At 34.7% G+C, this 16,842-nt stretch overlaps 1 protein-coding gene across 1 annotated transcript; it reads right to left on the bottom strand.

Moving 5' to 3' along the window:
* Positions 1-10,530: 10,530 nt before the first annotated feature.
* LOC143535204 (protein CURLY FLAG LEAF 1-like) lies at positions 10,531-12,284 on the bottom strand. The gene is made up of 2 exons (XM_077029522.1): positions 12,072-12,284; positions 10,531-11,088 (listed from the first exon to the last, which is right to left on the bottom strand). Exons 1-2 carry the CDS (start codon positions 12,282-12,284, stop codon positions 10,723-10,725), a joined length of 579 nt encoding a protein of 192 aa, XP_076885637.1. The 3' UTR covers positions 10,531-10,722.
* Between the last annotated feature and the right edge of the window lie 4,558 nt (positions 12,285-16,842).

Below are 16,842 nucleotides of genomic sequence, written 5' to 3'. Positions count from 1 at the left end.
ATAGTTGGTATAGGTACTGAATCGGGTATTGCCGATATCAATTTGGTATCCACTTTTTAAGGTTTCGAAATTTGTACCGGTATTTTACCGAACTTTTGTCTTTGGTGTCAGTACTGTACCGAGTATTTTCGATACCAGTACCTATTTTTGAGAATTTTCAGTATCGGTACCGATACCGAGCTCATCTCTACTAGAAAGCTTTGGTCCAAGACTATCCAACTTGTATCTATTTCTTGAAGTGCCTTCAAAAAAAAGCAGCAAATCATTGTATATGACTCGGACAGCCTCTAACACAGGGTGGATGAAACTATTCTGTAGCATACGCAGGGTAACGCTCTTGGGTACAGGCAGCTGCATGTGGCAATTTCCTTTCTGTGTTTGTCTCACGTTTCAATGAAATATATATTAAAAAGTAGGTTGGGGTAAAAATACGTCCTGGTCAAAAACTGATGTGACATACTTAACTAGGTCTATATGTAGGTAGTATAAGTTTTAGTGTCACAAATAGTTTTAGGTTTGTTTTAAAAAGTTAAGGTATCTTACGTTGTTTCTTAAGAGAAACCTATTAAAAATGTTTCAATAATAAATATTGAACATCTGATAAGTTTTGAAAAAAAGTTCTTTAGAAAGATATTTTGTCTTTGGAAATCTGCTTCGGTCCTTTTACAAAATTGCCGTTACTAGGTTAGCCATACATTTTCCATGCTTCCGGTGACTCGTGTGGCATCATTAAATTATACAAATCTTGGATAAGATTCTTTAACGGCTGAGAACACCCTTGTTCACGATCTTTCACTTCGACGACATCTAGGGTTTCTTGAACATTGAGATATCTCACACCAAGTAATCATTAAGCCTTTTCCATCTTACCAAGACTACACAATGTTCTTCTAACTAGAAAGAAATCCTATCATTATAGCTTTTCATGGCTTAACTATTTATTCACTTTGTATTGAAATTGAATCATTCATGATTAATCAAATTATCCATACAAACATTATCCAAATACCAAATCAGTCTTCGTGATAACATTCGTAAATTAGAAGAAACTCTTGGAAAAATTAAGGAAAAAACTTTTTATTTTTCCGTAAATAATTCACTAAATAATTGCGTGCTTGGTCCTTTAATAAAAAAATCATGTACGCTACTTTAATGCACACGAACTAAATTTTTGTCACAAGAAAGTCAAAATTATATAATTTACGCATGATGCAGCTATTCTGTAGTACGCTTTCACTGATGTTGTAGTTGTAACTGCATATGTATTTAACATGTACACTTAAAGTAGCACGTGAAACTAACAGTCAATCAATTTCAGTTAAATTTCTTGAAACTAAATAACCACTTTTGAAAATTCCTTTCTAAAAGCAGGTTTATACCCGAGCACATACCCGAACCTGATTATATCCTACCCGGATACATAGAATATGATTTTTCTCATCAACACCCGTACCAAACCCTACCCGATTTCTCTTAATACCCGAACCATAAGTTACCACTCTGGAATATGGATCCTAAGGTTATAAGAGAAAGCCCAAATATTTTCACACAATCTCTGGTTTATTTTAAAACGTTAAGGTAATTTAAGTTGTTTGTTTTGTTTCTTAAGAGGAAACCTATTAAAAAAAGTTTCAATAATAAACCTTGAATAGGTGATAGTTTGAAAAAAAATCTTTAGAAAGATCTTCTATCTCAAGATAATCAGCTTCGGTCCCCTACAAAATTGTCGTTACTAGGTTAGCCATGCATTTTGCATGCTTCTAACACGCGTGACATCATTAAATGATACAAATCTTGAATGAGAATCTATAACAGCCAAGAACACCCTTGTTCATGATCTTTCACTTCGACGACATCTAGGGTTTCTTGAACAATGTGATATTTCACACCAAGTCAATCGTTAGCCCTCTCCCATCTTACTAAGATTACACAATGTTCTTGTAAATAGAAAGAAATCCTATATTTATAACTTTTCATTGCTTAATTATTTATTCACTTTGTATTGAAACTGAATCATTCATGATTAACCAAATCATTCATTCACACACTATCCAAATACCATATCAACCTTCTAGATAACATTCGTAAATTATAAGAATCTCTTGGAAAAATCAAGGAAAAAACTTGTTATTTTTCCGTAAATAATTCACTCAATAATTGCGAGTCTGCTCCTTTAATAAAAAATCATGCACACTACTTGAATGCACACGAGCTAAATTTTGGTCAAAAGAAAGTCAAAGTATATAATTTACGCATGAGGGTGGCTATTCAACGGTACGTTCTCACTGTTGTTTTAGATGTAACTGCAAATATATTTAAAACGGAAAATTCCCAAAATATGCCCTTAATGATGAGGGATTCCTAATATGTCCCCTCAAAATCGTTTTTTTTTTCAGATTTGTCTCTCTTCTAACGCATTGTCGAGATGTGTTAGGTAGTCCAACCTATGAGTGTCACACCCCAACCTAAGGCGGAAATGCCGGGGCGTGATCCGATTGCTCACAACTCAAAGATACTATCATTAAATATAAGTGACAATATCTAATTAATTATTTTATTCAAATATACACACATTACTCAAATACAATAAACCATTTAAAATACACAAATATAAGTTCGAATAAAGTTTAACTTGATAATATCCTAAAGTCTTGTTTACATGTCCAACTTCAACTCAGACAACCTGCATATGCGTAGAAAATCGAGTTTGTCAACAACACATGTTAAGTGAGATGATCACCAATTTTGATACAACAAATAGTTATATAATAACTATTTGATAAATGATAAGTGTTAAATGCGCAAACCATAATAATCAATCAAACCTTAACAAACCAAAACCAAGTTGTACTCGTGTGCCAATGAATCGTTGCCAAGCGAATCGGGCATTGATTATAATGACTAAATTGTCGGTTTACCTTCGCCAAGCGAATCGGGCTCCGGTTACTAAGACGGTCGTATGATCATACTAATGAGAACCCTCTACAAAGGGGATATGTTGGACCTCTCCGAATGTTATCAAGTAAACAATTAAACATGTAGCAATTAGCAAATAGCATTCAACTGAAATTCACACAATAATTATGTTTGCGATTTTGAGTATATATATAGAATAGAAAATATGAATAAGTATGCATATGTCCCCAAAACGTTAGAAAACAGTGTATAAAAAGGGGAATGATCAAACTCACCTTAGATTAAAGGCAAGTGAGTATAATTAACAATAAACGAGTCAACGGATAAGCGAGTCGTCCAATACGCGTCAAACGAGATAACTGATCAGAACCCGAAAAGTGAACGAATAAAGAGATATAACGAGTCAAAGGTCCTTGAACTTGCAAAGTCAAACGGTTTATGAACGGTTCTTCAACAAAACACCAAAAACCGAAGAGAATATGAGATGGCAGATGAAAGTGACGGCTGAGGGATGATGTTTAGGGTTTGTGTAAAGTATTATGGCAGAGATTTAAGGTTTGTTTATATAGAAGAAGCATAAACGAACTAATTATGGGCTTTTGGCCCGGTTAAGCAAGTAAATATGAATTTAATAGAAGAATCACTGAAATAATCGAAAAGATTCACTCTTGATCATTAAGAAACGACTTGAGGGTTATATTTTAGTTGTATGATGATTACTTGGACCTTAATTCACTCAAACATACCTAATATAATCGATTTTATACCTTAAACGAACTAGGAAACGAAATCAAATTAAACGATCTGACTAGCTAGGCCATGCGGCACGCGACGGGAGTGGGGAGTCTGCCCGCGCGGCTCTCCGGCAGGTATTGGAGGTAGGTCTCACAAAATGGCAATATTAGTCCCTGATGTTTGTTATTTGATCATTTTATGAACTATTTAGGTTATAATTAAGAATTAATCATACATTAGAGTATAAGGGCCTAAAGTGAACATGTAGAAACTTATTAACTCATAAATATTTGATTTTTAATATAATAAAGATGTAAAAATGTTTCGGGTCGGGTTATATGTACACAAATACAGGTTTGGAAAATCCGAAATGTTACAATGAGTTAGCTAACACATAAGAAACTATGTGTTAGGCCTCCAAACACATTGTCAAAGATGCGCTAATTGTTAATTTATGGTTGGCGATGTGACACCTCGCTCTTCTACGTTAACACTGTTAACCTAACTCTGTTATATTACACGCCACGCATAATATTTACACGAGTCGATAACAAGTCACACACATGAGTCCGTCAGCACGTATTGGTGATTAATGTCGAATCAGATACGCTTAAATAATTTAGATATAATTGTTATGTGCTAGATAATTTTATGTTTTACACGATTTAGTACATTATGCTCGCTTAACTTGCTATTAGTTATTATATAAAAATAATATCTCAAGCATATGTTTATAATAGTATATGTGTAATGATTATGTGTTTAGTTTATTGCTTGTTTCATGAAATTTGCGATCGACTGCGCGTGATTTGTACGTTTTCGGCTTTTATAAAATAGTTTTAGCAAAGATACCAATGAGACTTTATTGTTACTAACTTGGGTTAGTATTTCAGTCATTATGGTTTGTTATAACCCGGTTCGTTGTTAAAAAGTTCGTTTAAAGCCAAAACTCATTCTAAAAGGACCATACTTGTAAATATGATTAAATATAATATTAATAAAATAATCAAATCCTAACCCACCCCTAAAACCATCGATCACATATCTTGCCCCCAACGGGACATTTTCTTCAAAAACTGAACTAGCATCAACGTTCTTAAGCCTAGACTTGTTTTGGGGTTCCTCCTATTTGCCTTACCCAGCGGCAAAACATTTAGTTTTGTCGGAAATGGAATGTCTAATTATATAGATATTTAAAAATCTTTAGAATTATTAGAATCTAATAAAGTATATCATTCATGTTTCTGTTACAATACGGCGAAAGTCAAAAGTTCGAATGAAGAGAAAAAAGTGGAGGTTGTACACCTCGATTCCCTATCTTCCTCTTTTTTATAAAAAGGCTTCCATTTATCTAGAGTACGAGAGAAATTCAAAGAGGACTAGATTGACCCTAAGAAAGAAGACTTTTTGGTAGAATGCTAAACGATCGATAACCTAGTTGGGATGGATTGGTGTGGACCCAGGAAGGAGAACAGAATGCAACCTATCACACCCAGGAAAACCCTATCCACCAAGAATTCAAACCGTGATCGGGCTTGCCAAGAAGGCTCTTGTCCGCTGTCTTACACGACACCAATCCCAAACCTAACCAAAATTCATCTTCAATTCAACATTGATTCTTGCAATTGGTGGTGTCTTTGATTGGTTCTCATCATTCCTAACGTTAATTGGTAAGTCTTATGCGTCAATTTCATGTTTTGATAAGTTATTGTGAAACCCTATAGGTTAAATCTCTGTAATATTGATGATTGTGATGATTAATTGATGAATGAGAAGCTTAGAGATGTCGTAAACATGCTAGGGTTTAAGTTTTGATGATAACAGTTTGCTGACAGATTCGTACTTGTTTATTGTTTGGTCTGTAACTCGATGACACTTGATTGTTTTTTTTATCGATTCTTGTTTCCATGATGCTATACTTTGAGTCTAGTTTCCAAAAAGGTATGATTTCTAATCTTTGTACGAGATTTGAATGGTTTTTATGATTTTACAAAAACATCGGTCAAAGCTGATTCGGGGAGTTATATTCTGGTCTGTCTTTCTGACACCTTACTCCCTAATGACAAAGCCAAAAGGGGTGGTTCCACTTCTGGAACTTATTAATATGAGACTAGGAGACAACCCAATTGGCCTTGCATAATTTGGATAAATGAGTTGAGAGAACCATGAAAATACTTTTTGTTGCGCAGTCTGCAAAACTGTTGGTACCTATCTACAATGAATGAACTATTGTGAGTTTTGTATGCATGAGAAAAATATAATAAATTTTTTTTGACAAACCTAATTCATATATTATACTTTGATAAATTTTGTAGAATTTATTTCTCAGTTTTTATTTACTAAATAAAATCTGTTTGTACATGCTATAATATGTCTTGTAAACTGCTTGATCGGAATTATATGACAATTGCTTGATGTTTTGATCATGGTGTGACATAGGACGCATGCTAGAACAACTTATAACTACTAACATTAATTGAAATCACCAACGAGTTGTCGGGTCAAGTTCGTGTTTGTGTGTGAGTCCATACGTGAGTCGTAGAGTCTTGTGTTATTGAACACACCATCATAACTTAAACACTTGTACTAGGTAGCAGTTAACGAGTCAAGTGCATTCTTTTGCCTTCTGAGAAAAGTCTATTACACGCGACACCAGGTGAGTTTATGCTTTTTCTAACTTGTTTTCTGGATTGAAAACACAAAACTATTTTCATATACTTGTTTTCTGGGTTGAAAATACAAAACATTTTCCTTACTTGTTTTCTAGATTGAAAACACAAAACATTTGCCTATACTTGTTTTCTGGATTGAAAACACAGACATACTTACATATTGGTTTTCTGGAGGAAAACGCCGCGACTTATTTTGGATTTATGTAGTTTCTTATATATCACAAGTCTATACTAGATACCCTCATATCACCAAAAGTCCTTACATACCTTGAACCGTTAGGATGAGATCGCGGGAAAACTTAAGTAGTGCTATTGGCTTTGACAAACCCCACCTGTTATAACTCGACTGGAGGTCGGACGGGTGTAAATTGTCCTAACATACATCACCAATGTTTTGTGATAAACCTGGTAAGAAGGCATACAGACAGTCAGCTTCGGTTCAAACGTCTATTAGCTTGTAAATGGGTTAGCTACCCTGGTATATTTGAAAAGTGTTTAATCCACATACACTACTTATGCTACGTATACTATCTATACTATATATATTACTTTTTACTACAACTTATGAACTCACCAACCTTGTGTAGAACCTTGAGTATTTATACTTGCCCAGATTGCTAGATCTGCAAAGGAGTGGATTGCATTGCATGTGTCTGGAGTCACACTTGTCGCATGAACTTTTTATTTCACATTATTTATATTTGATGGGTTGTGCATGTTTGAACACATGGTTCATTGTTTTTAAACCATTTACTTTTACGCTTCCGCAAAACTTTAAATTGTTTGGATTGGATTTTGTGTTCTCATGTTTGAATGAGACGTTAATAAATGTTTTGAATATTTTAATTTGGTTGTTTGGTATAATGAATGAGCTAGATTCTGGTATGTCACGCCTCGCGGTAAAACTCCGTTAGTCAAAATTTGAAGGTGTGACAGGCGATGCGTTAAGTATTAATACTTAGCGCATCGTCAACCATAAATTAATACTTAATCGTCAACCATAAATTAATACCTAACGCATCGTCGATCATAAATGAACACTTAACGCATTGCCAACCATAAAACTAACACTTAACGCATCGTCAACCATGTGTATTCCACCCTCACGCATCGTTATCTGATTGGTTTACTATCTCATCGGCGGTATTCCCTAACACATCGTCCAACGATGAGATACGTAAGGGATAAAACTGGAAACTTTAATTAAAAGGGACAAACTTGAAATCTCTTTCTATAAATTGGCTATTTTAAAATTTTCCCTATTTAAAATGTATACTGAAAGTAACACTTGAAACTAACAGTCAGTCAGTTTCAGTTAAAATTCTTGAAACTAAACAAATTGCATTTTATACCTTTATTGCACATTTATTTTTGTTTATAAATTTGTTGCAGCTTGGACATGGACTCGGAAATGCTAGACATAAATCGACCAAATAACAAGACCCGACCCGAGTTTTGCTATAGCAATATTGAGTCTATTGACTAAAGTTGAAGCTTTTAGAATCAAATATTTTATGTTGGGCTAGTTCGGGCTTGACAATATTGGGTTGGATTTAATTTGGTTGATATTCAATATGCTCCTTGAAAGTTGACCCAACACCAAGTTATTCAAATCACTTGTCTTTTACCACCACCACTAAGAATATAAATAAATATTTAAAAAAAAAAAAGAGTTGTCGTAAGTGTATTTTTTTCAAGTCGGAATTCATATATTACCAATTTTTGCATGATTTTCACTTGATTTACTAATTACGATGCTAACCATTTAGCCCTGTTATCAAACACGTCGATCTTGTAACATACGACTGAGAGGCGCATGTAGTTTGATCGGCTTACCCGTCACCTTAAAGTTAAACGCAACTAGAAGTATAGATTTAACACTTAGATACAAATACATCACTAAAACTGCCATATTTCATAAGCATTGTTAAATAAATCAATTTTCACTAAATATACAAACTGAAAAGCAATATTATGCTCGTGTATTATAAATCTGTTGTTTGTTAAGAGTTATTAATTTCATTTTATATGTGTGGGATAAGATTTCGTATAGTCCTATTATATGTAACAAATTTTTTATATCACTTTTGTAAAAAGAACGAAAAAGAATAGTAACTAGAATTTTATTATTATTATTTTATATATATGAAAACATGTTTATTTCTCATCGACCTATCTAGTGCAACCTTATAACTTACTGTCAAACTAAATTAAAAAAAAAACAGACAGAAATACAAATTTTGTCCATTAAACATAGTTGATTTATGAATCATGTCCTTTAAAAAGTTTACTTTCAGACGTTGTCCTTTATATAACAACTTTTCTTACTTTTCGTCTTTTACACTAACGAACGTTAAATTTTTTTGTTAAATCACCTCATGTATAGTACACGTGAGGGCATTTTAGTGTAAAGGACGATAAGCAAAGGAAGATGTCATATAAAGGACATCGTCTAAAAGTAAACTTTTAAAGAATCTGATCCATAAATCAGATATGTTTAAAGGACAAAATTTGTATTGTTGTCTTAAAAAAATCCCAACATCACCCACCGGCCCCGCATATTGCCACCGTCCCTAGGGTGCAACAGCTACAAACATAACAGAACCGTGCAACATAGATATTCATGGCCCGATCATCTATAACCGCTACAATGGCGTTCGTGTGTCTCAAGCACGCATACTAGATGATCTATTGATCTGTCTATAAGACATTTGTTGTTTTCTGTTTACAAATTAAAAAGAATGGTAAATAGAATATATCTTTTTCATACATATGATACAAAAATTAATCAGAGCTATATTTATTACTGAAAATGAAATAGAGGGTTTTGACCAAGTGATAAAAGTGAAGGTGAAAAAAAAAGGAACCTTTCAGAAAGAGCCAAATATTATGGAATCTATGCAGAAAGAGTGTTGTACGGTACTGCTGCAATACCATCGCTGTTGGATAGGGATTGATGCTGTGGTTTTGGTGCTGTCTTTGGTACTTTACATAACAAACACAAATACACTCCACCCGTCCCTTGTTCTTCCTTCTTTATTTAGTGACATTATTATTAGTTAATCGCAAATTGGATTTTAATAATATCATCTATTTACAGTTGGCTGATAATAATTTCATCTCAGAAAATAGCTGTCACCACCACCGGTCTCAATTTTCGTACTAATTGTTTTCATCGAACCTTCGTTAAGAAAAACTTAACGCCATTAAGTTTTTTTTTTTTTTTTTTAAATTTCAAACTGATGTTTTAGAGCTCTTGACTGAATGAGAGGATACTAGTCGATTAATGTAAAACTTACATTGAAATGGTGCTCCAAACGGCTTGATTTTTGTTAATTGGAATTTTAAACACCCGAATTGAAGCACCGCTTCGAGGTACATTTTACATCAATCGACTCGTATCCTCATTCTGATTAAAAACCCTAAAACAGTAATTTGAAATTTGGAAAGAACTTAATGTCGGTAATTTTTTTTAAAGGAGGTCCAATGAAAACAATTAGTGTGAAAAGTTGGGACCGATGACAGCTAATTTATAACATGAGATTACTATCGGCCAACTGCAAAAAAAGTGAGATTATTAAAATTCAATTTGCCATAATTAATCCACCCCCCTCTAAATAAACATCCTAAATTACTTAAATCATGTGTATTAAGAGTGAACAATGCAACATAAAGGTGGACGGTATGGAAGAAAGACAAAGTGACAGGGTTGACAACTTGACGTGGAAAAAAGTGGTACCGCACTGGTGTATCTCGTCCCGCTTTACCATGTAAAATAAGAATCGCGTAAGTATAGGTAACTAGTTATCGTCAGATAGAGTGGTATAAAAGTTCATGCATTTTCATAATTAGATAATTACCTAATGTATCAAGGTCGAAATAATTAGGTACAAGTGTTTATGTGATCTTTACGGTTGTCTTTTGTCTTAAAGTTGGTTATGTATTAAACACGTTGAGTGAAAATACTACAAAAATGAATGCCACATTAGTAATCAGACCTTTCGTAACGCTACAACCTAGTACTAGTCGTTCGTAGCTACATAGCTACATGTGGAGCCCTAATAGAACTCGCTCTCAACATCGTCCTTCCCCACATGAGGGTGCGATATGGACAAACTTTGGAGGCAGTCTTAGTGACTTGAAGATATAGCAAGAAAGAGAACGAATCATGGTTACATTACCATAACCAGCCCATGTATCACAGTTAAAACAAATAATAAATTGATAATGCACAAAATCTTTATAACTTATCTAGATACTAAAATAAATGTAATTTACACTCCCTTAATCAACTTTATAAAAACTAAAAAGCACTTAAAAAAAGAATTACCATAAATTAATCTCATTTTAAAATCCACACCAACAAAAACAAAACAAAACAAAAAACACAACACAAATATTAATTATCAGATCGGTCAAAGTGAAGTAGTTGACCACAACATTTGGGGCAATCCTCCACTTGTTTGGGCACCATGAAGTACATGAAACATCCCTTACATCCGGCCACCACCAACACTTGCCCACCTCCTACCCTACTTTCACCTTCATCTTCATCTTCATCTTCATCTTCATCTTCCTTTTGTTTTTCGGACGAAGATCCCGCGGGAGATGACTCTACAGACGAGCTTTCACTGTCGTCATACGAGCTCTCATCCTCGTCATCATAGTCGCTATAAAAATAGCCGTTATAATTGTCGTCAACCGTCCGAGGATCCTCCTTTGTCTTCATGCCTGTTCTCCAGTTTATGTAGTACATCTCACCGGTCTGGTTATATAGTTTCAAACATACAATCAAAAACGTTTCAAATTTTAAAATAATTACGGCTGGTAATATACGGGTATTGGCAAAATTACCTATCCCAATAAGGTATACCTATTAGTTTGTTAAAAAATAAATATATTTTTTTATATTTACAATTTTAATTATTTTCTTATAAGTAATTTCATTGAAATACATGTCTAAAGGAAAATTTGACTTTAAAATGAAACTTGTAGAATTAAGTATCACTAGAAATATGTTTTAAGTTAAATATAAAATTTAAAACTTTTCATATCATTAAACACACAATATTAAACTCTCTTTCAAAAATCAAAATAATTAGGGATGATGCCAATAGTGATAAAATACCTATTTGTTTATTAAAAAAAATACCCATTGGAATTTTCAAATATATTTTTTTTAGCTTTTCATTTTTATTTTTATATAAGTAATATCATTAAAATAAATATCTAAAGAAAAATCTCACTTTATACAAACTTAAACCTGTAGAATCAAGTATTAATAGAAATGTTTAAGGCAAAATAAAAACTAAAAATTTTCGAGAGTAATTTTTTTCATTTTTAATTTTATATAAATAATATTATTAAAATACATATCTAAAGGAAATTTTCACTTTCTACAAAATTAAACATGTAGAATTTAATATTACTAGAAATGGCTAGGCTACAATAAAAGTTTAAATTTTCATGTAAAGTTACATATCTAAAGAAAATTTTTACTTTATACAAAATGAAACTTGTGGAATTAAGCATTACAAGAAATAGGTTAAGTTAAAATAAAAATAAAAACTTTTCAAGCATATGATTCCAATAAAAAGATATATATCAGGTAAGTAATCAGGTACACATCATCTACTCCCACACCCGTCTCATACCGAGAAATATTGTTGTTGACAATCCACAATCTCATACCCGAATACCCGTCCCGGCACAATATTTAATAGCAAAACATAAATTGATGAATTGTACCTTTAAATCAAGGCATTGTTCCCAATGATATGGAAGTGGTGTTGTGGTTGAATTGAGTTCCAAGGTGGCGTCGGAGGAGTTTACCGAATGGGTGGTCGGAGAGTCTTCTCCGGCGCCGGCGGTGGTGGTGGTGGTTGTGTGGTGGTTAAGAGAGAATGTTTGAAGAGATCTTTGAAGTGATGCAGTGATGGCTGCTATGTTTGGTGCTGCCATTCTTGATGTATTATTATTGTTATTGTTATTATTATTATTAGACCTTCACTTCAAAAGGAAATAATAATAATAATATACAAAGTGATGGATATATATATTTAACAAAAAGAACGATGTTTTGGCAACAAAGACTAGGTTCGAGAGAGTGTGTGTGTGTTTGTGAGTTTAAAGTGGAAAGTATGAATGTGTTTAGGATTTTACCGCATTGAACTCTTCAACAACATAAAATATAGTGTTTGATAAAAGTAGTCCCCATATTTTATTGAGTATGGTGTTTTCATCCTTCTAGTTTTGATTCTACATTAGTGATTTTGAAATGGAAGTCTATTACATACCAAAAAAGAAAAGAAGGTTTTATGGTCCGGTTCTCACTTAGTGTACTCTTTCCAATGTTGCAAAAATCCCGACTAGGTGTCACTTAATCGCAAGTCCCCACTTCACTAATTAATTTTGGACTAGTCGGCCAATTAATCGGTAAATGGTCAAATCCGGCCAAAATCAGGATTAACCGGACCTAAGCGGCTTTTTCTGATGAGATTCTGGCCAAAATCGGTTGTTTCTGGGAAGATTCCGGCCAAAATGAACGGTTTCCAACAAGATTCCATAAAAAATCAGTGATTTCCAACGAGATTTCAACCAATTTCCAGATAAGATGCGTTTGTGTAAGTATAAACTGAAAATTACATATAAAAATGTATGTGTGCATATATAAAACTGAAAATTATGCATTAAATTCTGATTCGATTAGTATCGTTAATCCCGATTAATCGCTAATCTCCACCTCACCGCCCGACTAGTGACCAACTATTTTTACAACACTGACTCTTTCTATCTTTCAAGGTAAAAAAAGTGTCTTCCTCATCTCACTCTCTTTGTATGCCTCATTAAAAACTTTGTTATAAGTGAGATTTTACTGGACACGTTTAAGGGGAAGTCTGTGTCCTATGGTTATGGCCATTCACGAGGTATGACAGTTACATTCATGATAACTGAATTTTTGATATATCAAACAACACATAAGACCACTCTTTAATCTCTTAACGATATTTAAGGTGTGCTTACTTCAATTTCCTAACATAGTCTTTGATTAATATCGCTTATGGTATGCCCAAATATGGTTCTCGTTTTAATTAGTTATTAAGTTAATTCTCGTTTTCTTTTTATCATCCTTCGCAATGAAACCTCATTAATCCACTAAACCCATGTGATGTTCACAAAACTAATTCGAATACAACCCAGTAAATTTTGACTAACTTTGTCGAGTATCACCTATGTTAACATATGCCCCTCGTTGAAGCTCACTTGTACAAGATCTACTTTTAGATGAAACGTCCATTGCGTTAGATAAAAAGGAAGTGAAACAATACCCATGATCATAACTATTGTTCATGGTGGTGTATGGTGGCATCACTAGTGGTTGTGGTGGTTTGCTAAGTTGGGAAAAGGCGTCAATGGTAAAGAAGCACGAAGCGTGGATGAGTGTTTATATTTACCTTTTTTCAAGGTTAAAGAGTATACAATCATTTTTGTTGGAACCTACTCCCACGAGGGGGGGTAAGGTGCCTAACAAGAGAGAGAATGGTGATCAAATGTGGTACTTGTAAGTATTAGTGAGTGTGTTTGGAATGCTTTACATTGTTCTTCCTCCTCCTTTTATAAGGGAGGGATATTATACATAGTGTCCCTCCAATATCTTTTCCTCTAAGGTTTCCCTTCAAGGTTTCCCTCTAATATCTTTCTCTCTAAGGTTTCCCTCCCAATAGACTTCTAGAATGTTTCCCTTGCTGGGCTTGGTTCACTGGGCTTCTTCTGTTGGGCTTCTTGTCACCTTTGTTGGATCGGAGCCTACTTATGAGGGCCACCTCATGGGTAGGCTCTTCAAGTCCCCCAGTCTATTGCCCTTGTTATTTATGATAAGGGTAATAGACTCAATAACTATTGTCGCTCGTATCTTTCTTCATTTTCTTCTTTTTGGGCTTTTGATACCTGGCCCGTTGTGTATTCCTTTTCTCCCTTCAGCCTTGGGCCTTTGATACCTGACCCGTTGTGTATTCCGTTTCTCCCTTCAGCCTTCTTTCTTGCTTAATGGATTTTAGCCTACCTCCGGAGCCCAATTCCAAGGTAGGCTCTTCAAGTCCCCCAGTCCATTGTGCTTGTTACTTATGACGAGTACAATGGACTCACAACAAGTCTCTATTCTTCCTCCATCGTGACCTCTTGTGTTATCCTCCTTATCCTCCGATTGACCTTTATATGGTCGGGAGGTATCTTGATACAAAAATAATATTCATAGAACTATTATATGCTGGTTCTTAAACTATGAGCTTTCCCCTAAGCCATTGTTCTATTTGACTTAGGCCCCATCCACTCTAGCCATATGTGTCATTCTAATCCTTTCTTTCGGGTTGATATCACCACTTGTTTAGATTGATTAGACAGACCGTTAATCCTTCTGGAACCTTTGATTTCATTTAGTTAGTTTAGGAGGTCTTTTGGTTACTCTCTTTTGGGCTTCCTTTCTATAGTCACCCTTACTTTGAGCATGTGTTAGGCTTATTTCTCTTATCGCTCAAAGGGCCCGTTTCAAGGGTACTCTCTTCAAGTCTCCCCAGTCCATTGTGCTCGTTATTTATAACGAGTATAATGGACTTATATCAGTTCTCCGCTATGCTTTTACCTAACGCTTTCTTTATCCTCCGGAAGTGTCTGCTTATGTTGTTTCCTCTGTTGACCCGATTTTCGTGTTATCTTAAACGACTTAACACTTCTCTATATATTTTCAAAAGACATTTGCCCATCTTCGCACTTTCTCCATAAGTTTAGTGCCGGTATCCTTTATCGACATCACCATCATCTTAACAATTGTTAAATTGGGAATGCTATTGTTGGGTTCCTTTCTAGGGTAGCTTCATCAGGTCTCCCCTGTCTGTGGTAAGGGTGATGAATCAACTCGGACTTTTCATGACTTAAATTGTTCAATCCCCCTTTTATCTTTTCAGGCCATCGTCGGGCCCATACCTAAACTGGCGACAGTTCTGAAAAAGCTTCTCACGCTCCCCTAAAGATGTGATGACACCTTTCGACTCACCAGCCTTTCTCATAACTGCTTGTTCCCTTTTCTTACTTTCGAAGTTGCATTTCCTATCTCCTTTTTATCTGGTTGGTAGGATGTTTGGTTAGAGTAACTAAAACTCCCAAAGTATTTTGGTTTCTTCTGGGCTTTCCTGACTTGGACCTCATTATGGGATGGAAGCCCATTTTCACAGCAGGCTTTGCAAGTCCCCCTAGTCCTTATTCTGATATGGATAAGAGACTAATGTAGTCCTATCTCATCTATCACATACGAGATAGGTTCATCCCTTTTAAACCCACTCATTGGACCAGTTTCGGGCGAGATCCTCTTTTGATATTTTGGTTGAGGTAGATGATACATAGTTCTCATGATCTTGATCCAATTCTCTTGATAATTTACATCTACCTCGGTAGAAACACGCAGTCCTTTTTCTATTTTGACTTATCAAATTTGGAACCAGTATAGTCGAGATGGAGAAGTCATGGATGAGACAAAGATCACACATCTCTAAAATCATCCCCATACAACGGGCCCAATCCTGGAATACCTCTTCAAGTCCCCCAGTCTCTTATGCTAATTATTTATGATTGGGATAAGGGACTTTTAAGCCCAAAATCATCCCTATAACTAAAGCGTAGACAATTTCCAATGTGATAATAAATGATGAAAATGTGTCAAACCACTAGCATTAATCATGGTGATTTTAATTTTTTCTATATGTTTCTTCTGCAAGTTCCTGTCGGTTAAGATGAATAAATCACGTTAAAGATGTGAGTGGATATTGCATTTCGACTCTACGGTGCATTTGAACACATTTTGGGTTATACCTACTGCTTGGGGGAGGGGTGTAAGTTCCAAACCTTTTAGAATGAGCTATTTTCCTCTAGAGAAGTTATAATTACCGAGCCTCATGCATAGGGCTATTTCCCACGGGGGAAATTACAAGTATTGAGTTTCATAGATGGGGTTATTTTTGTATATGGATCCAAGCCACTCAGCTGGGCCTTCCTTTCACACTCGTGAAGGAGAATTTATGTCATTTTCCCATTAGAGAGAACTATATGTATTATGCCTCTTAAAGAGGGCTTTATCCCATTTTTGGGGAAATATAAGTGTTGTGCCTCTAAAAGAGGGCTTTATCCCTAATGGGAGAATTATAAGTATTGTGCCTCTTAAATAGGGCTTTATCCCACATGGGGGAATTATAAGTGTTGTGCCTCTTAAAGAGGGCTTTATCCCACATGGGGGAATTCTAAGCAATGATCGACCAATTATATTTGTTAGTCATAAATATAAAAGCATATTTTTAATACGTGTTAGAAGTCTTACACATGAAGGATGATGAAAGGGGCTAATGGGAGGGGTCCATCCCTTCTGATAAAAGTTAATATGGATATGGAGGTTTCTTCCCTTGAAAAATTCTTGGGATGTTAAGTGCTGCTATAGGAGGCTTTTTTTTTCATAGAGACTTTGTCACTCTTTAGA

Source organism: Bidens hawaiensis, unplaced genomic scaffold (assembly GCF_021521415.1).
Source record: "Bidens hawaiensis isolate Kalapana, Puna unplaced genomic scaffold, B.hawaiensis_p1.1 tig00010432_1, whole genome shotgun sequence".
Classification (NCBI taxonomy): Eukaryota; Viridiplantae; Streptophyta; class Magnoliopsida; order Asterales; family Asteraceae; genus Bidens; species Bidens hawaiensis.
This window is presented reverse-complemented; position numbering and strand designations above follow the sequence as displayed.